A 23,562-nucleotide genomic window follows, 5' to 3' on the forward strand; every position below is an offset into this window, starting at 1 on the left:
CACCATTTGGACTTGCAGGTTAACTTGGATAACTCTTGCTCATCATCATCTTCCATATACACAATATAAGGAAGGGAAGATAGTAATCACTATAAATCACTTATTATTATTAATTATTATTATTATTATATTATTTATAGAGCGCCGTCAAATTCTGCAGCGCTTTACAATGGGTGGACGAACAGACATGTAGTTGTAACCAGACAAGTTGGACACACAGGAACAGAGAGGAACTTATCAATATTATTTAATCACAGTTTATTTTGGGGGTGTCAGTACATTTAGCAGCACTGGAAACTGACATTCTAAATGAAGCAGATACTGGCACTGAGATTGATGACAATGCATCAGTTGATGAAGAAAATATGTAACAATCAATGTACTTTATGGAGTATTCACATGTTTTCTTTGCAATAATAGATCAGAAGTCTTCATACAAAGGGTGATGACAATACAATAAGGTGACTTTTGATGCCAGCTTGGCTTTTTTTCCTCTGCATCTACTAGATTTCCTTTGTCAGACCCCGTGTGATTTTCCAGACATAGTGTCACCTAATTAACCTTTATCAAAATTGTTAATTGTCCTCTACATTAGTAGCAATATTATCATCACCACCACATTCTGCAGGAACTTTTTAATAGGATACATATCCTGGGTCAATAATATTTTTGTCAAAATCATATCACTTTAGAAATTTTGCTAAATCCTTCCCATTACTTTCATTCTCTCTAGTTATTATAGCAAATATTTACATGGAAAGCAGTGGTTTTAGAAATAATCTGACAATTATCTGAATGATGGCACAGGAGACAGAGGAGGTAAAAATGATGTTGTGCAAAGGACTCACAATGTTGCTGACTTTACTGACTGACAGTGAGTGGTAAAATAGGCCAGGAAAGTTATGAGCAGAATATAGCTTATATTAATGGTTTGATAAAAAAAAAAAAAATGCTTTATTTGGGGATTAAATTAGATCAGATAATGAGCAAGGAATAAAATCCCACTTACTCATTTACATGGAGCCTATGCAACTTCATTTTAAGCTATACTGTATCCATTCAAGATACAGCTTAATTTACAAACATTAAATACCCTGCAGCTGCACATTGTTTTTCCATTGTGGCTACATGTTTTTTCTTGTTTTAAATAAGGAAAAACATAACAAGGGAAAAGGGTACAAATGACAAAAAAGGGAAAGCAAAACAGGGTGAACAACCACTATTCAGGAATAAATTAAGAAAGGAATATTTTCCCTTTATATAGTTAATTAGTCTGTATGGTTTTAGGAAACTTCTATCTCATTCCAAATATTGCCTTAAAACTGAAAAGAAACAAAACACGACTTACACAATTATTCACTAAAATGAGAATTAGCAGTAATTCAAAGTGAATTTCAAACATAATGCCAAAATAATTACACTAGAAAAAAAACTCAAAGATATATGTTTAAATTTGAAATTCACTTTACATTTGGTCAATTCTCATTTTAGTGAATAACCCTGTAAATGTATGATTCACCTAAGAGGTTTTGAGGCTTTGATGTTGTTGACAAGTTGTATCTAAGTTCATGCAACAGTCTTCTTAGTGATGCCAGCATAGAATATCTCTAGAGAGAAAGGGATGCAACCTGTTAGAGTTGGTAGAGGAGTGAATGTTGATTCAAATACTGACATATCAGCCTTGGCAATCCATGACTGAATCGAAAGATTTTTCAATTTCGGATGGGCCAGTTGTAACACCTCAACACATGTGCAGCTACCATCAGCTACCATCTGTATTCTGAACTCTGCCGGCTCTCAAAAAATGTGTGTCAAAATGTGTGCTGTAAAAATCATTAGTTATTTGAGTTATTACTAAATTTGAAATATATGGTATTTATTTATTGAACATACAATAGGTATATTTATAGTGCACATTTTTTGTTTTATTCAGTTTCATCCATAACATGTTTATCTTTCAGATGGTATTAAAGTCTGCCACTATTATTTCAAGTGAGGACTGATGATAGCCATCATAGTAAAAATCTGTCCGTTAAGCCTGGATATTTTGAGGCTCATTAACTTCTGTGCTACTATGTAAGCTGACATCCCATTGACTTGGGTCCGTGCCTACATGCTCCTTGATGCTTTCTTGTATTTCTTCATTATTCTCACTCTTAGCACTATGCACTCTGGTAGTATATGAGTTATCGGGTATGCCTCCTTCCTGATAATCAAACTCATGTTCATCATTATTTGTATTCGGTCCATATTTACAGGTGTCTTGATTTTCACCTGAATCACAATCAGTTACACCATGTACACGTTGCTCAAAGTTGTTGAGCATTTCTTCATCAAAATCTTCTTTATATCCTTCATTTTGAGCCTCATCAAAGTCACCATTGTTATCGCTTTGTCCATGCTCATTATTAGAAGTCTCGTAATCAGAAATCCTTGTATCCACTATTAAATCTTCTCTAATGATCAAATATTCTGCTTTGTCAGCAGTGTCTTCAGATTCAGACCTAACCAATACTTTGCCTTCTGTCAATCCTGCTTTCATTTCTTTCCCATCTCCAACTTCAGAGAGAGAGGCATTCTGATGTGTACCGCTTTGCACTCCTCTGAAGAATTCCTTATTATCTTGATTTGATATTGTCTCGTTAATGAACAATGGAGACAAAACTACATTTTCAGTTTCACCAAGCATGTCGTTTTCTGAGTTTTGTTGCGGTATTGTAGAATTGTGGGCTTTGTCCGACAGCAAATTATCATCAGTTCCAGCAGAAATGCTCTGGAGATCTGTAATGAGATAGCAGAGAATGTATGTGTAACTTACATTTACAGCAGTCAACTATTTGTACAGCATGTTTTATAATATTACACAGGGTGAACTTGAAGCGTGTGGACATAACACAATATTAAATGCAAAGGAACCCAAAATCATAATGTTGACCAGTAAATAAAGGACAGGTTGGGTTCTATTTAAAGATAATTGTTTTCTTAGTGTCATTTTTTTTTTTTTTTTTTACACAATAGAATTTATTTAACTTTTTCATGATGAAGGTTAGACAAACACATTTCATTACAGCACTGGCAAACCATATCTCCTGAAGGGGTTAAAATATTTACATACTTACATCCAGATATCCCAAAGTTTACACATGCTGACTTTAGACTTGCATATTTTGGAGTGAATATGTGTGAGGTATGGATTCACGAGCATGAATCCACGTGGGTAAATACATATTGGTAAAACAACGACTAATTAGTGTGCTGTGCATCAGGGGTGTACATAAATTAGTCACATCAAATTTGATGGCATTTGTGTTTCTAAATGGGCAAAGGCAAGAGCAAAAAGACTGAATGACTTGTATGACAGATCATTTCATGTGATTGCAATACAAGAGGTCACCCTTTCAAAGGATTTTCTTCTCTTTCTATATGTCATATATGAGTGGAACCCTGCAACAAAACACCATACCGATATATCTAGTGTTACTTGCACTCAAGAACCAAACAGAAAGCATTAGGTTAAACATTTTACAATAACAAAAATCCCACAAGAATAAAAGTATTATATATAAATTCTACATAATTGTTATGAAAATTGCTATTAATGCCTGAATAATAGGTGCTAATACAATACTGGACAAATAGCTTATTGATCCTGCGAGAATGTGATTCTAATGTTGAAGTTATAAAAGAAATCCCCTTCCCCTTTTAAGGTACAATTTAAATATAAGAAATAGAATCTATTCAAGGTAAAAACCTAAGCCTACTTAAAGCTTAAATCGCTATATTAGTATTACAGAGTAAGCAATGATCTTTAGAAAGAAAGTAACATCACATAATTTAAAAGAACACAAGTGTCAGGAAAACAAACATGCATTCCTGACACTATAGTGGTAAAAGAACTGTAAAAGAACTGTCTAGGTCCCCGGGCCCTCTTGCATCTCTTTGAAAAAGTAATCTTAACCTTTTCATTCACAATAGCTGGCTCTGCATCACTCAGTCTCTGTGGCTGAGATCATCAACCTTTATGATCTCAGCCAATCCAATAGGAACACATTGGAAGACTATTGAGCATGTGACAATCATATTCTCCTTATAGACAGAAGAATGTTAAGTGTCTCCATGCAGTGAGTGGAGGCACTGTACACCAGTGTTGCACATTGTGCAGCACTGACACAGGAAGCACCTCTAGTGGCCGTCTGAGTGACTGCCACTAGAGGTGTTCTTAGGCAGTAATGAAAACACTGCCTTATATCTGAAAAGGCAGTGTTTATCTTAAAAAACCTGCAAGGACAGGCTATAAACACCAGAACAACTACATTAAAATGTAGTTGTTCTGTTGAATATGGTGTCCCTTTAAGACAAAGGTTTACTGTAGGCCAGCAGCACACATAGATACATTGATTGTCAATATCACATATGTGCATCTTTCAGCCAACCAAGGAATTATCTTAGATGGCACTCCATGTTGTTCTGATTGTGCTTGCAATGCCATATGCTTACTTAATTGCCATGCAAGGGAGAATATTCCCAACCATTCCCAATAGTGTAGTAGGTAGGTGTGAGTTAGGGCTACCTGGGAGGCTGTGTCATGCTGGCTCCAGTGCTGGAGAAGAAGTGAACATTAACCAAAAGGTGCCAGCTAAGCCCTATAATAACTAGAGTCTGTTGTAGTAGTTATGGTGCCGTATCCCTTGCTTTATAAGCTTTTATAGGTTAAGGTGATCCTGCCATGACAGGTTTACTTCAAATGGAATTATAATACAGGGGTATACAATTTTAATTAAGTTGTGGTCTACTTCTTTACGAAGACCTTACTTGCGTGTCTCTCCACCCTATTGTGTCCCTCTGTCTCCTTGCTACACCCACTATTGATCCTTTGACTTAATTTCACACCATCTTGTTTTCCTCATTCCCCTCTCACCCTTCTTTTGTCTCTCTTTCTACAGTCCATTCCACTTGTGACCTTTTCTCTCCATGTCACCCCATCTTGTAAATTGTATACAAACGTATCACAAGGTTAAGCTGTAAGCCTGTGACCCATTATCATATTAACTATTAACAGGTGGCAGCAGCCATTATTAGGGAAGGTAGTTTGCAATATTTTTTTTTTTAAAAAGGCACTATTGTGGTCTACCAGATTGGCAAAAATGGACAATATAGTTGGCCTCAATATAGTTGGATGTTAAATAGTCCGCCGCTATAAATACCTCTTGTTGAACTGTTTATTCTTATTTGTTTGAGTATAGGCATACAGTGCACTCATAAATAGTACAGATTATACTTTATAAAATAAAAAGAAACCCAAAATAAATATAACATCTCCTGAGTTTTCATTAGGATCAAAGTGAAACCAGAGATTTAAGCCGCTGCCTGTGATAGATGCAATTCCCTCACAGAATGGTGCCACCATTAATGTTTACAACAGTGATTGTCTGCACTGATCAGCTTGCAAAAGGACAGTAATCAAATGCAAAAGCTGCAGACAGAATAAAAAGTGAAGCACATAGGGAAAGCTTTACCCACAGGCATAAACTAAAAGTACTTTATCATTCATTTGATTTTAGCTCTTAAAATAATCAACGAATGATAGAAAACCAGACTTATCAGAACACAATCACGAAAAAAGAAATAACAGGTTTACCTCATCTTTGTTCATTTTAGAGAAGAGAGAGTTTTCTCTAGAAACTAAAAATCTTCATGATTCTTGATGTTACGTACAGAGAACAAATTTCTGTTCATGTGGTTTTACATCAATACGTGGCTATTGTGCTTGATGTATTATAGTGAAAACAAGCTGTTTGTAAAGTACTTTATAACCCTATTTCACATATTATAGTGTTTTCAAGCCCAAGTTTTGAAAATGTACTTTATCTGAAAGACTTTATTTAGTGTTCTGCCTCAGCTTCTCCTTGGGTACTCCTCCTCCACACACAGACTGCACTGACCCATAGTTTTTAAAAATTAACCCCTTCCCTCTTCCCAAGAGCTTGAAAAAGACCCTATATGGGTCGAAACGTCGATCACTGAAATTTGTTTCTACACATGTAATATACACTAAAGAATAAAGAAAATTACTTATGAAGACCTGTGAGTGCACCTTGTATACTTTTTGGATATTCATATTTGACGCTGAGGTTTGCACCCAGGCAAGAAAATTGTTTTGATTTTTGAAGGGTGAGTGCCAAGTTTATCTTTCTTTATATATATAAATTATATACAATGTCATACTAAGTGTATTTTTAATTAATATATACATATATTAATATAAAAATACACTTAGAGCAAAATAACACACGTGTGTATATATATATATATAATAAATAAATAATAATTAAAAAATGTAAAAATTGTTTTTCAAAAATTACAAATATATATATATATATATATATATATGTAATTTTATTTTAACTGCATTTTGATATTAATATATATATAATATATATATATATATATATATATATATATATATATATATATAAACCAAGAGGGCTGCACTCACCTGAACATGCATACGTTATAGGGTGCTGCTTGGGCCAAAATATACAAAATACAGAATCCAGCGCACTCGCTTATTAACTAAACAGTGATTTCAAATCTTAGAGATTATAATAGTTTTATTTAAAAACACCTAGGCAAAAAATGATCAAGCATTAGGCTGCTACTAGGATAGGACCTGCCGAATATGCGGTACTTTGACGTAGTTGGCAGGCTTATGCAATGTATGATCATATAATGTAACTAAACCCCCATAATTTTTTGCCTAGGTGAGGTGTTTTTAAATAAAACTATTATAATCTCTAAGATTTGAAATCACTGTTTAGTTAATAAGCGAGTGCGCTGGATTCTGTATTTTATATATATATATATATATATTCAAATGGAAAGAGTGCACTCAAAGGTCTTCTTAAGGATATAAACGATTTATTTTGCCAAAATTTCAAAAGACATACAAGTCGACGTTTCAGTCCTCGTAGGACTTTTTTCAAGATCTTGAAAAAAGTCCTACGAGGACTGAAACGTCGACTTGTATGTCTTTTGAAATTTTGGCAAAATAAATCGTTTATATCCTTAAGAAGACCTTTGAGTGCACTCTTTCCATTTGAATATATTGAAGGCTGAGGCAGCACCGAGGCAAGCACAAGACCGGTACATTGAGTGCGGGACATTTGCAGCTTATATATATATATATATATATATATGTATATAAATAAAAAAATATGAAATATACATATGTCCATATACATAATACATAATTTCATAAATATACACGTAGACTTCGAATATATAAATATGTATATGTACTTAAACTCTACGTGCATATTTATGTAATATTTTTACATAATTAAGTCATTTTATTAATTACAATTTGCGGGACCTGCCTTATAACCCAGGCAGAAAGTCCAGAGAATTTAAATTGCTAGCACTATAATTAACCCTGTAACTTTCCACCCTGAAACCTGTACGTGTGGGGTACTGTTTTACTCGGTAGACTTCGGTGAAAACAAATATTAGTGTTTCAAAACAGTAAAACATATCACAGCGATGATATTGTCAGTGAAAGTGATGTTTTTTGCGTTTTTCACAAACAAACTGCACTTTCACTGAAGATATCATTGTTGTAATACGCTTTACTGTTTTGAAACACTAATATTTGAGTTCAGCGAAGACTCCTGAGTATAACAGTACAGGTTTTATAGTGTTTTTGAAATTTACAGGGTCAAATATAAGGCCGTTTTCTCACATTGAAATTTGCGAGATTGGTTATGTTGCCTTTGAGAGCGTATGGTAGCCCAGGAATGAGAATTACCCCCATTATGGCATACCATTTGCAAAAGAAGACAACCCAAGGTATTGCAAATGGGGTATGTTCAGTCTTTTTTAGCAGCCACTTAGTCACAAACACTGGCCAAAGTTAGCATTCATAATAGTTTTTTGCATTTTTAACACACAAATATAAATGCTTACTTTGGCTAGTGTTTGTGACTAAGTGGCTACTAAAAAAGACTGGACATACCCCGTATTAAATACCTTGGGTTGTCTACTTCTCAAAAATATATGGTTTGATGGGGGTAAGTTACATCGGCCAGCTTAAAAAATTTCCCAAATAGGACATGGGTGCTTGATGACCAGCTGTGAAAATTCCAAGTTGGAAAACTGGAATTCGCACCTTCCAAATAAGGAATTTTAGCCCCCAGAGAACCCAACACACCTATACATGGGTGGTATCACTGTACTCAGAATATGTTGCTGAACACATATTGGGGTGTTCTTTGGCAGTAACCCTTAAAGTTCTCAGTACATGTATTCTTAAATTGCTATGTATGTCAAAATAATCACAAATTATTATTGTTTTTTTTATTTGGCATAGATTGGTGGTAAAATGGTTACATCAAAAGAGTCAAAATACCCCAAGTTTAATACCTTAGCTTGTCTTCTTTTAAAAAATATATACATGTGAAGGGTTATTCAGGGATTGATGACAGATACCAAAGATACAATATAACCTGTTAATTTTGAAAACAAATTATTTGGAAATAGCAAAGTGCTACTTGTACATATAGCCCTATAACTTTACAACAAAAGCTAAACATGTTAACACTGTTTTGGTGGTTGTAGATGCATAACAGATTTTGAGGGTCAAAGTTCGAAAAAGTGTGTATTTTTACATTTTTTCATAATATTTTACATTTTTTTATAGTAAATTATATGATATGATGAAAATAATGGAAAGACCATTTAATGGCGAGAAAAACGGTATATAATATGTGTGGGTACAGTAAATGAGTAAGAGGAAAATTACAGCTAAACACAAACACTGCAGAAATGTAAAAACTGCCCTGGTCCTTAATGGTAAGAAAATTGAAAAGCGGTCTAGTCACTAGGGGGTTAATGTATTTTTCTCGAATAAATATATATGTGAAATGATTTAGACATATAGACAAGTTTCCTATCCAGTTGTATTGCAATGGCATTACTTTTCCCGCAGAAGTCTTTTGTATACATTTTCGTAGTCTCCAAGCTATCAGTTTTAAATCAAAGTATTCACTTGTACATTTCTCTTGCGCTGCCAGTATTTCTTTGTAAATGATGGCTCTCATATAAGGATTCAAGCAAATCTTTATCAACAGAATGTGAAGTATCCACTTAGCGGTGCACAGAGGCTCGCTGCACTCACATAAATAGAATATCTATCCAGCAATAATCGTTCTTCTCCAAGTAACCTTTTCGAAACAGTTTCTTAGCAACTGAGCAGCACCAGTCTTTTTTCAAAAATGGAATTTTTCTGTTGTAATTACCAATAAATACATGCAATCCTTTACATGTATATATTATTACTTAAATAGGACAATTTTAAGATGTATAAAAGCTGCTTTTGCACCATACGTTGTATTAATTTGCTGGGAAGCCTACAATTCAACAAGTGTATCTGACATGCAAAATGACAAGTTAACACTGTGTTCAAGGAACACTATAGTGCTAGGACCACAGCTGTGTATTCCTAACACTACAGTGTCCCTCTACCTAATGTTCAAGCGCAGTAACCATTGTGCGCACATTAGGCCTTCCCCATAAAAAAGCATGTAATCAATGCTTTCCTATGGGGATTTTTCAAGATGCTGGACATCCTCATGCAAAGAGTCCAGTCCTCTGTAAACCAGCAGGAAGCCCCACTAGTGATTTCTCTAAAACTGCAATGTTTTCACTTGCACGGTTAAGGAGACAGGGTCAATGATATTAAGTGGCCTGGGTGCCTATAGTGTCCCTTTAAGGATAGATTCTGTAGATATAGATTCTGTAGAATATATTAATAGTATTAAAATGTAAAACATTACAGGAAAAATTGCATGTTTACATTTTTCATATAATGTTATATATTTTAATTTTTTTTTACATTTAAGATTATATATCTTTTTATTAAGGGCTTTGTAATATAAGCTTTAACATCGAGTGGATAAAGCATTACCAAAAGTTAAAAGTACAAAGGATGTTTCAGCAATTGGTCGAATGGCAGTAAACGTACATTGCAGGGTTTTCCGAGAACAAAATAGAAAAATTAATTTAATTCAAGTCCATGGTATTTAACATCCTCGTCTTAAGCCATCACCTGAACTTCTTACTTCAGACCCTCTTCCACCTCTGCCGTGATGGCCTCGTCTGCCAAATGATGAATTTCGTCTGTCATGTGATCTTCCTCCCCTGCCACCAAAGCTTCTGTTTCATGGTCCGCTCATGTCTGACCTAGATGGCTGTATATTAGGAAGTTCAGTAGCCACTGTAAACTGCCAACGTCTGGAATCTGTCCATTTTTCCTGCATAGACTGGTGTTGGGCCGAATGTCAAAGCACACACCCATGGAATCAGCATACATATTCTATGGATTTGTGAACCAATCTCCTCTCCCATTTGTTCCTTAATAGATCTCCAGGCATAGCTTATTGTGTTGATGGGTACAGAACTCTGCAAGACTACAGTCACAAAGTCTGGTTCCATGTTGAGGATGGAACGTTGTTCGATTGAGGTAGCTCCAGATATATGAGCCAATGCTGCAGCCAGGGCAGTTAGAGCTTCCTTTCTCTCAATGAGCTCCTCAGCATATCCTTTGAAATGTTCGACTACATCAGCTGGAACAGACTAATGATTTTATTGCATCAGCACTGGATGACTCTGCAACATTTAAAAGGGAAGACGCTACAACACGTCTGAATGTGATTCCTGTGCTTCGTTCCACATTGCGCAGACAATAACTTTCTCTAGGGTCATAGAGAGATATGCAGATTCCTGTTTGCCCAGCTTTGCCTGTGCGCCCTGAACGATGAACATTTGCGTCTGCTTCCTTTGGAGCAGAATATAAGATGACCAAGTCAACTTCTGTAATGTCCAAACCCCGAGCAGCTACATTGGTTGCAATAAGAACCTGAAAGGTTCCTTGTCTGAATCCTTTCAAGATGACTTCACGTTCCTTCTGTTGGTGGTCCCCATGTAAAGGTTTGGCACTCTGCTTTAATGAGTTGCAGTTGGTAGATAACTCATGAGCTTCTAACTTGGAATCACAGAATACAATGTTTTTTCCTAGATGCCCACTATAGACTTGAATGATGTCACCAAGAACATGGACTTTTTGGGCTCTTGTACATTTGATGGCTAAATGCTCTACAGTAATTGAAGCCGTCTGACTCCTGTGTCCCACATGGTCGATTTTTTTCATTTTCTTTTTGCATGTTTTTTTTTTAGCAACATTGTACATCCAGTTGGGACATGTCGCAGAGAAAAGTAGAGTCTGAGGATTCTCTGTAGGATCAGACTTGTAACGCGCACTCAATATTTCCTCTACGTGTTCAGCAAATCCCATATCAAACATCATGTCAACTTCATCTAGAACCACATGTTTCAGAATGCCAAAATTCAGATGATAGTTTTGGATAAGATCTCTTACACGTCCAGGAGTACCAACCACAACATCAATGCACTCTTTAATTGAGAATACTTGTTGCTGATAAGGTGTTCCACCATAGAAGCAGCAGATCGTCAGTTTTTTTGAGATAGCACGGAATTCATTTGCAATCTGGATGGCAAGTTCTGTGATGGGTGTGAGAACTAGAATCTTGGGTGGTCTCCCTCTTGCCAATGCCTCCTTGTCCTCATTTAACTTTTCAACTAAAGGAATTGTGAAACAAAATGTTTTCCCTGTACCAGTGTGAGCCTGGACCACCACATCTTTGCCGCTGTATACAGTGTGGAATGTTTTGGTTTGGATGGGGAATAGGTAAGATACTCCTTTAGCTCTGAGATTGTTTATGGTTTCTTTGGAAATGAGAACATTTTCAAAAGCTCCAGCCGCTTTCTCCATTTTAGTTTTTTCATCATCTGATTTAGGTTCTTGATCAATTCCAGAAGTTGCATTTGATGCAGATGGATCTACTTTCATTTTCTTGGCTGATGGTTCGTCGCAGTAAGCAGGCTTATCTGCATTATCATTTTCTGCATTCGCCAGTTTATTTTTTGGGGGTTTAGATATTTTGCCATTCTGCTCTCCATTAACCTGAGGTTCAGGGGAGGATGTTTCTTGCTCTGTTATATCTTCAGTTTTGCCCTTTTTTTGCTTTTTCTTCTTAACTTTCTTTGGCATAAGAGCATCATTATCATCCTGCTCTCCATTACATTGATCAGCAGTTTCAGAAGGACTCTCTTTTTCTGCAAGCTTCTTCTTTTTCTTCTGTTTCGGTGTCTTATTATTGTTAATCTCGCCGTTTTCCAGTCCATTTAAATCAGTTAAAGTTCCAAATCAAGTCCTTCTGTATCCCCATTCTAAAGTTTTCTCTTTTGTTTCTTGAGTGTGGGAGTTTCAGTAACGTTATTCTGCTTGGTGGTTATGGTGGTTATGGTGTACATTGCGTCCGTGTTTAGTTTTCCTGGCATTGGTATTAAAGGTCTAAAACTTCCCGTACTCAAGACAGGGGAAACCGCAGCTGGCCTCGCTAGTAATGGCCACGAAAGGGATAATGTTATATATTTTGCAGCTAGCATATCAATAAATATATCAAAATAGATGAGTTTATTTGTCCTGATGTTGGAAATACCTAACATGCTTACAGTTTTCTTGGTATGATAGGTCCCACATTTTCCAAATGTAATATTCCAGTATTGTACAATTTCTAGCAATCACAAAATCTAAAACATAAACCCACATTTTATTGAACACTTTATAATTCAAATGAGATCCAATATGGAGTATTTTTAGATTCCATAGATCTTTTAAAAGGGGGTTACCTGGCAATGATATCAGAGTGTCCCTGTAGCTTTCATACCTTGTGTTTATGGTGAGGCTGTTTTTTATGTGTGGGAGGTGACTATGTGTATATGAGTGACTATCTTTGGGGGCTACAGTGGCAATGAGTGGTGCAGGGTTTGAGTGGGTTTGAGTGTGACTGGGTGAAGGAAGCATAGTGTGGCAGGGCGAACTGAGTGAATTGCCAGGATTATGGGTAAATGTGACAGAGCTGTGTGAATGTGGCAGGGTAGGGGTGACTATGGCAGGATGAGTTAGGGGGTTAGGGGTGAGTGGTGGGAATGACTGTGGCAAGATGTGTGGGGGGTGGGGGCTGCATTTATGTGTACAGCCTCCCCTCACACTGAGTAGCATTTTTTGTGTTGCTGCCTTCCTAATAGCTTTTTACCTTGTTATTCAGTGGGCTACCTGGTGGTTTAGTGAGCTATGCTTAAAGGGACACTCCAGGCACCCAGACCACTTCTGCCCATTGGAGTGGTCTGGGTGCCAACTCCCACTACTCTTAACCCTGCAAGTGTAATTATTTAATTTTTTTTTATAAACTGCAATAATTACCTTGCAGGGTTAACTCCTCCTCTAGTGGCTGTCTACTAGACAGCCACTAGAGGGCACTTCCTGCATCATAGCACAGAAAACCTGTGCTAGAGCATCGCTGGATGTCCTCACGCTGTGTGAGGACCGCCAGCGTCGCTCAATTCCCCATAGGAACGCATTGAAAGCATTTTCAATGCTTTCCTATGGAGAGCTCTAATGCGCATGCGCGGCAACGCACTAGGTCTCCCCATCCAGTGGGCGGGATCAGTCTTGCCCACCGGCTGACGTAATCACTGGAAGGAGCGGCGGCGGATGGAGAAGCAGCAACGTGGGACATGTGTTTTCACCCCTTCAGCAACCGGGGAGTGGGAGGTGGGAAGGAGTGGGGACCTGCAGTGCCAGGAAAACGGATTGTTTTCCTGGCACTGGAGTTTCCCTTTAAGGTCTGCACCTCTGCAGATCACACCACCAACTTATGCAACGGTAGTGCTGACTCTACAATGTGTCCTCTTTGGAGTCCCAGACAATAAACAAAATGTATTTGTGTAAAACAAATAAAGCTTACAATTTTACGCATAGTGTATAGATCTGCACCTAATTTTGGTACACATTTTTAAAGATGGTCATATAAAATTTGGATTTTCATCCGTTAGATATTTTTTATTACTCTTATTGGGAAGCAAAATAGGAAAACAGGATATAACTTTTTTCTACTTTCTACTGTTTTAGTTTTTTGGCCAATGGGATGCATGTAAAATCTACACATAAATCTTGTGCAGAGTGTATCTGAGCACTTTCTTTTTAAATAAGGATTAATTGTAGATTTTTATATCTTGATTGATTGTTGCAACATGCACAAAGCATTGTAGCGTTAACATAAAGGGGACCTTAGTGTTTACCTATATAAATATATATACTTCCTTACTTGGAGTCCAGGCCAACTCATTGGTTTTGCACTCCTCCCTGTCACAGGTGCCTCATTCCAGGACCCTATTTAGCCTTGACTTGCAGTTTTTAAATAAAACTATTACAATCTCTAAGATTTGAAATCATTGTTTAGTGAATAAGTGAGTGCGCTGGATTCTGTATTTTGTATATTTTGGCCCCAGCAGCACCCTATAATGTATGCATGTTCAGTTGAGTGCAGCCATCTTGGTTACTGTATAGGAGTGTGTTTAAATAGGCAGACAATGTGAACGTAAAAGGAAGAAAAAGATAGGGTCGGGGCAGTTATGATTGATTGAAAGGTACATTGAGAGGAGAGAAGGATGCCTACACCACCTCCTTTACAGTTGAGTCTGGGAGTGTGGTAGAAACAAAAAGAGGCAGTGGTAGCACTGTCAATGAACACATGAAACAAAAGCAGTTGAAGTAGCTCAAGAAAAGTAATTCTTCAAGTTGTTTCCCCAAATTCAACAGAAAATGCAACTTGTAATGACTTCTCTAGTCTCAAAATTATTCAGCCTCCTAAATAAAATCCCTCACAAAAGCACAAATATGCAAAAAAGGTGTTGTCTCAAGCACACCTGATGCAACTAATCAAGGGCTTCATTAGTTGCACCGGGTGTGCTTGAGCTGGAACACTTGAAATTCCTGAACTTGCTAGGGGTTTGTTGAGTGTCACGTTTGACTGCATGTTAGAAATATGATTAAGATGGTCCACAAAGTTAAGAGAAGAGATAATCGCTCTTCACAAACAAGGAACAGGATACAAAAAGATAGTGAAGGCACTAAATGTTATTAGAGACACCGTTGGAAGCATAGTTTGTAAACTTGAAGGAACAGTAGCTACACTATCTGGACGGGCAGGAGAAGGAAGCAATCAATGGCTGCAACCAGATTTCTGAGAAAGCAGATTGTGAAAAACTCTTAGGTGACTGGCAAAGACCTGCAGCATGACTTGGTGGAAACAGGCACTGAGGTTTCAGTGAGAAGAGTAAGGTGTGTACTAAACGCAGATGGCTTCCATGCTAGAACCGCAAGACATACACTACTACTGACCCAAAAGCACAAGAAAAAATGTCTCCCATATGCTCAAAATCATACAAATAAGTCACAGAAGTTTTGGGATTCTGTTCAGTGGCTTGGTGATGCTCTGGGGCTGCTTTGCATCCTCTGTCACTGGAAACGTGCAGTGTGTGTGTGTGGAAGGCAAGAAGGATTAACTGAAGTATCAGGAAATCATAGGAGAAAACATCATGCTCTCTATGAAGATGTTGAAGCTTGGGTGTCATTGGACCTTTCAACCTCAAATCCACCAAGGCTTGGTGGCAGAAAAAGTCCTGGAAAATTCACCTGACCCCATAGAAATCTCTGGCGGGATTTGAAGAAGGCGGTTGCAGCATGAAAACCAAAGAATATTATTGGACTGAATGGGCTAATGTTACTCAGGAATGCTGCCAGAAGCTGTTATCTGGCTATGCATCTCATTTGCAGCAGGTCATAATATCAAACGGGTGCTCTACTAAGTACTAAAGATGCTTGCTATGAAGGGGTTGAATATTTTTTATACTTGAGAAGTCATTAGTAATTGCATTTTCTGTAAAATTTAGGGAAACAACTTGAAGCATTAGTTGTGTTGAGCTATTTAAATTGTTTTTGTTTGATTTGCTCATTGCAAACAGCTGAAAGTCTGTAAATAGTGACAATAAACCTGGTTTTCAACGGGGCGGGAATAATTCTGATTACAACTGTGTGTGTCGTTACATATATATATATATATGCTTCTTCAGTCCATTGGTGGCCCTTATCTTCAAGCAAAACACTCTAAATTTCCACACAAAATACATATTGCATTCTCCAGTAGTTTCTTTGCTAATTTAACTAGCAGTAGCTCTGAGTGGGAGATATTAATAGCGAGATAACTATAATGAAGGATAATTACTTAATTTAGCCATTGTAATCTAATTAACAATCATGAATTAATGGGACTGTTCCTACCAATAAAAAATTAAAACAATATACATATAGAAATAAACTAGTTTTTGTTTCCTTGTGATTAAATCAGAGCAAAGGCAATTATGCTCATAAAATTTAATTATTTAAAGAGAGCTTAAAAGCTTGATGCTAATAACAACAAATTAAAATGAGGTCAGAAATATGTACATATGTTCTATGCCATTCCAGCATCTATAAATGTATGTATTTTGTTGCTGGAGCAATACAAATTGGAGAAATATTTAAGATTTTACAACATGACAGGAGGCTTTATATTTTGTTGCAGCTCCACAGCAGCAAAGAAACACATAGAAAAAAAAAACAAAAAAACAATCACAAGAGAGTAGGATGTACATGAGGTATAATGACCTAAACACTTCCTCTTTTTTTTGCTGCTCCATCAAGCAGACAGGTCAGACTATTACTCTTCTCCATTACTTAATATATTTTGCTGTTTGTTCTTGCTGTGCGCATCAGTGTTTTTTCTATGTTATTTATTGTGTTTCTACTCTCTCCCCTCCTTGCTCTCACTTCTCTGGGGCTTGAGGGGCTTTGAGGTCTTACTGGGGTTGCATGCTAATGTTGAATTAGGCCATTTATATAAGCTGTTTACAGAGCTTTCACCCATAATCTTGTATCAACTGTTAGAGCATGGATTAGTGCTCTCTGTCAGGACTATGGCCTGTACTCAAGGGGTGAGCCACCTACTGTATTTATACTGCACTGAGCTACTGAATGGAGACATGCTGTTACAGTCGCTGTTAACTGCTGGACAGGATTTCCAGGACATACTGCTTAAAGGACTATCTACCATTCTCCCATAACCTTGAATTAACTGTTTGAGCACAGATTAGTGCTCCCTGTCAGAGCTATGGCCAGCACTCAATGGTTCATACCCTGTGCACCTTCTATATATTTTACTGCACTGGGCTACTGAGTGGAGACATGCTGCTACAGCCTCTGTCAACTGCTGGACAAGATTTCCAGGACATACTGCTTAAAGGAATATCTCCCATAACCTTGAATTAACCGTTTGAGCACAGATTAGTGCTCTTTCTCTGGGCCCTGGTCAGCACTTAAGGGTTCATGCCCTGTGCACCTGGGATGAGGCACCTACTATATGTGTGCTGCACTGTGCTGCTGAGTGGAGGCATGCTGTTGCAGCCTCTGTTTACTGGGTGAGCCCCAGTCTATTTTATTTGGCCACTGTTAAGATTATAACCCTGCAGGGGTTTCTGTGAGCATTTCCTGCTGCTATGGTAGTCTGGTCTGTTTGCCCTGCATTCTTAAATTGCCTACTCATTTTTTTTTGTTGTCAATCTTTCTTTTATTGAGGCATTAGTTAAATGGGGTACAAAATAAAGAAGAGTGGATGTACGGTTTACATACAGCTTGGGGTAACGTTAACACAGTACAACATCTCTAACATCTAACTGCCTCATTTTATATTATTGAAACATTCAATAAGGTTATTAACAAGAGTAGCGTATGTATAATAAAGTAGCTAACCATAAGCGAAACATCAAGTGGATTACGACAAGTATATGTCAGGAGAAGCCATGCTAGTGCGTTGCAGATGTGGCAAGGCCGTAGCTCGTTACTTCATGCCTAACTAATCATGTTTAGGACCGTGCTGGGTGCGTGTGGGGATTGCCTACTAATTTGTGCCTTCTACAGGAGTATCCCATATCACGATAAATCTACCTGTCTACTTTTTTGGGTGAGTCACAATTCTGTGTCATACAATGGCTAACCCTGTGATATTTCAGGTCATGATACACACAACGGTGGTAGAAAACACTCTCAAATGTACTGCCAATACGGGGCGGTCTCTGATGCCTGGGATGTCTCCGCTAAGGGGTCCCCCCCATTATAGCAAGCACCACTTAAACGGCGAAGACACTAGACTTCTTGTTCTAAGGAAAAAGTCATGCCAAACTCAGTACACTGATTCGGGCAACTGCCCTTACCCCACAGTTAGACCTCTCCTCGGCTGAGGACTGCAACATTATCTATCCATCATGGAACAAAGGCATGTGGAGGCATCAGGCTCTGGCAACGACTGGTGTTCGGAATCCACATATGGTTTCGCATTCGTGTACAGGTTTTTCTGGGTGAGCCCCAGGTAGCTGAGGGTGATGGTGCCTCGCACGCTACTGACCAAGAAGACACGGAATTGATCCTGGACCCTACTGGTCAATGACTGTGTAACCCACTGGTCCCCTCTCGAACACCTGGCCATCTATATGCACGTGTGGCTTTACAAGCTTGCGGTCGGACTGCCCATGACTTTCCCTCCCAGACAGAGTGGCTCAGACGCCTTTGTTTGATCAGCTGATGATTACCTTCATGGCTTTTGGTGTCCGCGACCCAGCAAGGGAGTCAGGAGAGGTTTCAGAGATACCCAAGACAAATTGCTGGACTCTATTGACCCCCTCTTAAGGGTAAAATACCTGACAATTCCAGCACCGTCCAGGAATGAGCTCACGATACTCGTGAATGGGCTCAGAGATGTTTCTGTTTCGTCATTACACCAATGTTTGCCTCTCCTATTAAAAGCGCATAGCAGCACTCCTCCATATTGACGGATGGTTGGTGAATCTGGGCACCAAAACATTGGCACCCCACGCACAAGGCGCACTCTTTCCTGAGGGAGCTTATTACACACGTTTATGTTCCCGCTTCCCTCATCAAGACCCAAACCTCCATGAGGAAGGTGTTACGTGGTAACCTCCCTAGGGGGTGTTCTACAGGACTGGTCAACAGCAGGGTAATGTTGCCAACCACTTCTGGCCATCTGACTCCTTTACCTCGCTATTGCAAACTCTTTATTTGAAGTGGGTGAGAGACAATCTTCTGGTGCTCCAGATAATTAGACAGAGAACACGGAATGCGCAGATGCACTAAATCCCGTTTTCCTCAGGTAAGTGTCTCTAGGGTAGAATCGACTGTACTTTTTACAATGCTCACATGAGATACCATTGCTTCTAGGTGGAAGGCATTCAAACTTCATAAGGAACCTTCTTCACTTAGATGACTGGCTTGCGAAACTGGATATGAAGACACGTCTTGTCGGTCCTTTTCCACCCCTCTTGAAGACGTTCTCTATGTTTCCTGTGATGCGATCAACCTTGGCACTTCAACATTGCTTCTCATTCCACCATTTTAAGTGCACCAACCACATCAACATTTGTCACCACTCTGAATATCACATCAGGACTAAAATGTGAACCTCCAGCTTCATATTGATGGTATTTACAAATTCAGTAATTAAAGTACTACAGTTATTATATGCATAATATCACCATTTTAGTGGTACAAATATAACTTGATTAGTTTACATAATTTTAACCAGTGGATAAGTGAATACCGAGAATAGACAACAACTGAAATAGATTGCCCTTCATTGGGTCCTCACTAAGGTCTAAAGCTAGTTTTAGCCCATATTTTTCCATCACAAAGGAACCTTAGTGTTTTGCATATCCCACCATAAAGAGCAGTCCAGGTCTGAAGTGCTAGCCAGTTCTCTCTGCACAAGAGATACTGCAAACCCAGACAATTCTTTTGGCCTTGAGTTTAAGATTATCAGAGGGCATCTGTGAGTTTTTGCGAGCATTTGTGACTATGTCTTACAACATATGTTAGAATATGTGTGAATATGCTTCTAAGGGTGGGATAGCATATCTGTTAATGTGAAAGGGTGTGAGTGCTTTCATCAGCCTGTCGCTGGTTACTATTGTTTTTTGAAAAAAACGTGAACATATTTTATTTATCACAGGCACAATCAGATACACTTACAAATGAATGTGTTTGTGCAATGCTTTTTCATTTAAACAAATATTAAACAGAAATATTTAATAATGCTGGGTGGGTAGACACAAGATGCCTTATTGCCTAAGACTTGCCCTGCAAACTGCATGCTTGTACAAGCCAGTTTTCTACTCACCTGCAGCAAATGGACAAGTCAAAATTATAAACCCTGGTGTAAATGGGATATATGTGTTGTATCTCCTCTTAAACACAAAATACCTAATGTATTATAATGTTAGAGCTGGTTGAAATATATTTTAAACACACCAGTACCTAAATACTTTAACCCCACTCTAACAATAAAACCAAGTAATCCTAAACACCCTATAAACCGCAAATGTAACCTCTTTTAATCTTCTTAACACTGAACACTTTATGTAATTTCACTTTGATGTCAACTCCTTTCAGCCCTTAAATACACCTTTACCATAACCACTTCTAACATTATCTCTAAACGTGCCTGCATTCATACAGTATGCGCTCACTAATACTCTGAAATTCAAACATAATGCATTACAAGCAAAACAATTCACACACACACACACACACACACACACACACACACACACACACACACACACATCTATGCAATTATCAGGAATTAATGTTTTAAAATGTGTATGCATGCAATGATTAGTTAATACATTTAATAAACTCAATATATGTGCATTTTCCTTTTTGTTGTGGAGGAACAGGGTGCACCATATAATGTATGCCTATAGGCACATAACATGTAAATCTGACCCAGCTGATAAGATTCCACTTTCTATAACAACAGCAAAGAATAATCATTGTCTAATCTGTCCATACAATGTTAATCCAGAAATGTACAGGTTTGTAAAGTCCTTTTTGGCAGACTGCAACCTGGAAACTCTTTCTCTGGAGCTTACAGTAATTTGCCACCTATGATAAAGCCGCAGTGTGTGTATGCTGGCTTTGTTTTTCAATGACGGGCCTGTGATGACTCTCCAGTGCCCTCTGTTGGTGAAAATGAAAAAATGCATTGATTTGTATAAAGCTAGCCCTTGTTCAAAATAAAGTGTGTGGGTAGTTCCATTGAGAACTGTGTGTCCTGTCTGGTTTGCTTGGGTATTCTAGTAGAAGAGTTGTCAGAACTGCTTGCTAGCTGTACTAGTCCTTGGTTCCAGGGACATATTAAGAAAGGGCAGAACTGAGAGCCACAAGTGTCTTTGTAAAGTCAGTAGTTCAAATTACAACAGAGGAGTCAATACCAGCCTAGAAGAAGCTAGACAGACAGAGGAAATGCTAGCTGCCTGGGAGACAGAGGTGAAGATGTATGGATTCCGCTTCCTGTCCTGGAGGAGCAGTCTCATGGGCCTATGTACCGAGACCAGATGGGAGAGATATAGCATGACCATGGTCTCAGCAAGGCTTGCTCTCTGAGGTGGCAAACCCAGTTCCCTGGGGTAGTTTTGTCACAGGTGCTCTTGACAATTCTATGCTTACCCAAGAGCAGGGCCGGACTGGGAAAAAAAATTAGGCCCGGGCATTTTTTAATCAGAGCGGCCCACTAAGAAGGGGGCGGGGCCAGAGAGGGTGTGTTTTGTCATCACTAATGACAAGCACGCCCCCCTCTCAAAGTGAGCATGTTAGTTCGATGCGCAGAACCCAGCTGAAGAGCTCTGGCATTAGAAAAAGGCCCTGAATTTGTTCTGCGCAGCGCAAGCAAATTTAATAACATGCCTGCGCTGTGTTTGCTTTTAAATTGTCTCTGGTGTCTCCACAAGTGGGATACCAGAGGACAAAAGGGCCAGGAAAGTGCATGGTGCATATGTTTGGAGCCTGCTTGTGGGATTGCGTGTGTGTAGAGTGTGGTGTGGTATTGTGTAAATAGGTCAATTTAATTTGTGTTTGTGGTGTAATGTGTGGCTAGGGGCTGTAGAGAGTGTGTGTATAGGGGGCATAGTGTTATAGGGGATGAGGCGAGTGTGTGCATACGGGCTATAGTGTGTGTGTGTATAGGTGACGTAGTGTGTGTAGGGGTTGTAGAGAGGGTGTGTTTAGAGAATGTTGTATGTGTTTGCTGACAAGGAATGTAGTGTGTGTGTGTAGGTGGTGCAGTGTGTGTGTGTGTGTAGGAGATCTACTGTGTAAAGGACCCAGAGTGTGTATAGGAGATTGTGTGTGTGTGTGTGTGTGTGTGTGTAGAGGATTAAGAGTGCATATAGGCAGAGGTGTATCCTGGTTTTGTGCTGCCCTGGTTAGTCTCAACATTACACTAACCTGCTATAGTGGCTGATAGCCCTATCCAGTGGTGAGGCCACTGTGTACACTGAGACCAGGTGGATTTTGTGCCACCTATACACAACTGGGTGAGACCCTTTAACTACCGCTGCTATCAGGTGGATTTTGTGCCACCTCTTTATGTATATGACACGGCAATCTTAAGACCTGGTGGATTTTGTGCCACCTGCATCTACATATACATATCTGGGTGAGACCCAGTAGAAAAACCCAATTTTCCCTGCTGGGGAGTCTGGTATTCTTATACCACATATCTAATTTTCACACCCTGCTGGGGTACTTATATTTTGGTTTCCATCTACTTATACCCTGCTGGGGTTATACAGGTACCACTGGTACCATCACTTACGGTGTTATTACACCACAGCCTGACCCCTGCTCCAACCGACGCCCTGTGCCACACATTTATTTGACCCATACCGGTCCCACTCCATAACATTATGGAAGCATCCCAGAACCCCTGCGGACTTCCAGACAATGATTGCCGAAGCCATCTCCGCCTCAATGGAGAAAGCAATTTCCAGGGTAATGTCAGCGTTAGCTGATCAAACCAAAAAATCCACACAAACCCAACACCATGACTACGATTTTGAGGCTTCAGATTCACACGCACAGGTGGACTCACGTCCTACCAAACGCCACTGGAAGGGCGAAAAAGGGAGCGATAATCCAGGCAAAGGCAAGGCGCCAACCAAACGCCACAAGCCAACCCCGCCTACTCCCGTCTACTACTCCTCGGATGAGGGGGAAGAACATACACGTTCCATGGCCGTGTTGGACAAGTGGCAGGCTGCGGATTCTGATTCGCAGGACAATGACTGGGGCTCGGACTCTGACTCCCATACTGGAGGCTTCCGAGGCACTTTCTTGGACGACATCCAACTGCCGGAAGACCTCACAACTTCCCAAGAAGAAGGGGATACCATCCTAGATCCCACTGGGCAACGTCTCTTCAATCCTCGTAATATCCGCCACCCGCGCTCAGGGGACTGGACTCCCCCCGACCATCTCTCTAAATGTATGCACCGGTGGCTCCGCAAACCGCTGGATAAAACGGTGCGCAACCGCCTACGCTCCGAATGCCCTCGCCCTTCACTCCCCGATCACGTGACTCAAACTCCGGAGTTCGACCAGGTCAAGACCACCTTCATGTCTCGGGGTGGCCGTGACCCCCGGAGAGGTGTGGAGAAAGGTTTCCACGAAGTTCAGGACAAACTGCTAGACTCCATTGG

General features: G+C 39.2%; 1 protein-coding gene and 1 pseudogene across 1 annotated transcript in view; both read right to left on the reverse strand.

Annotated features, from left to right (window-relative positions):
• Positions 1-1,912: 1,912 nt before the first annotated feature.
• The window catches only part of LOC134567660 (uncharacterized), a 484,351-nt gene continuing 462,701 nt past the window's right edge, over positions 1,913-23,562 (reverse strand). The window contains exon 102 of the mRNA XM_063426051.1: positions 1,913-2,781. Within this exon, the coding sequence (XP_063282121.1) occupies positions 2,033-2,781 (749 nt within the window). The 3' untranslated portion in view covers positions 1,913-2,032. The remainder of the gene's footprint in view (positions 2,782-23,562) is intronic.
• Positions 9,905-12,367, reverse strand: LOC134612984 (nucleolar RNA helicase 2-B-like; annotated as a pseudogene).

This window comes from Pelobates fuscus, chromosome 1 (assembly GCF_036172605.1).
Source record: "Pelobates fuscus isolate aPelFus1 chromosome 1, aPelFus1.pri, whole genome shotgun sequence".
Taxonomy (NCBI): Eukaryota; Metazoa; Chordata; class Amphibia; order Anura; family Pelobatidae; genus Pelobates; species Pelobates fuscus.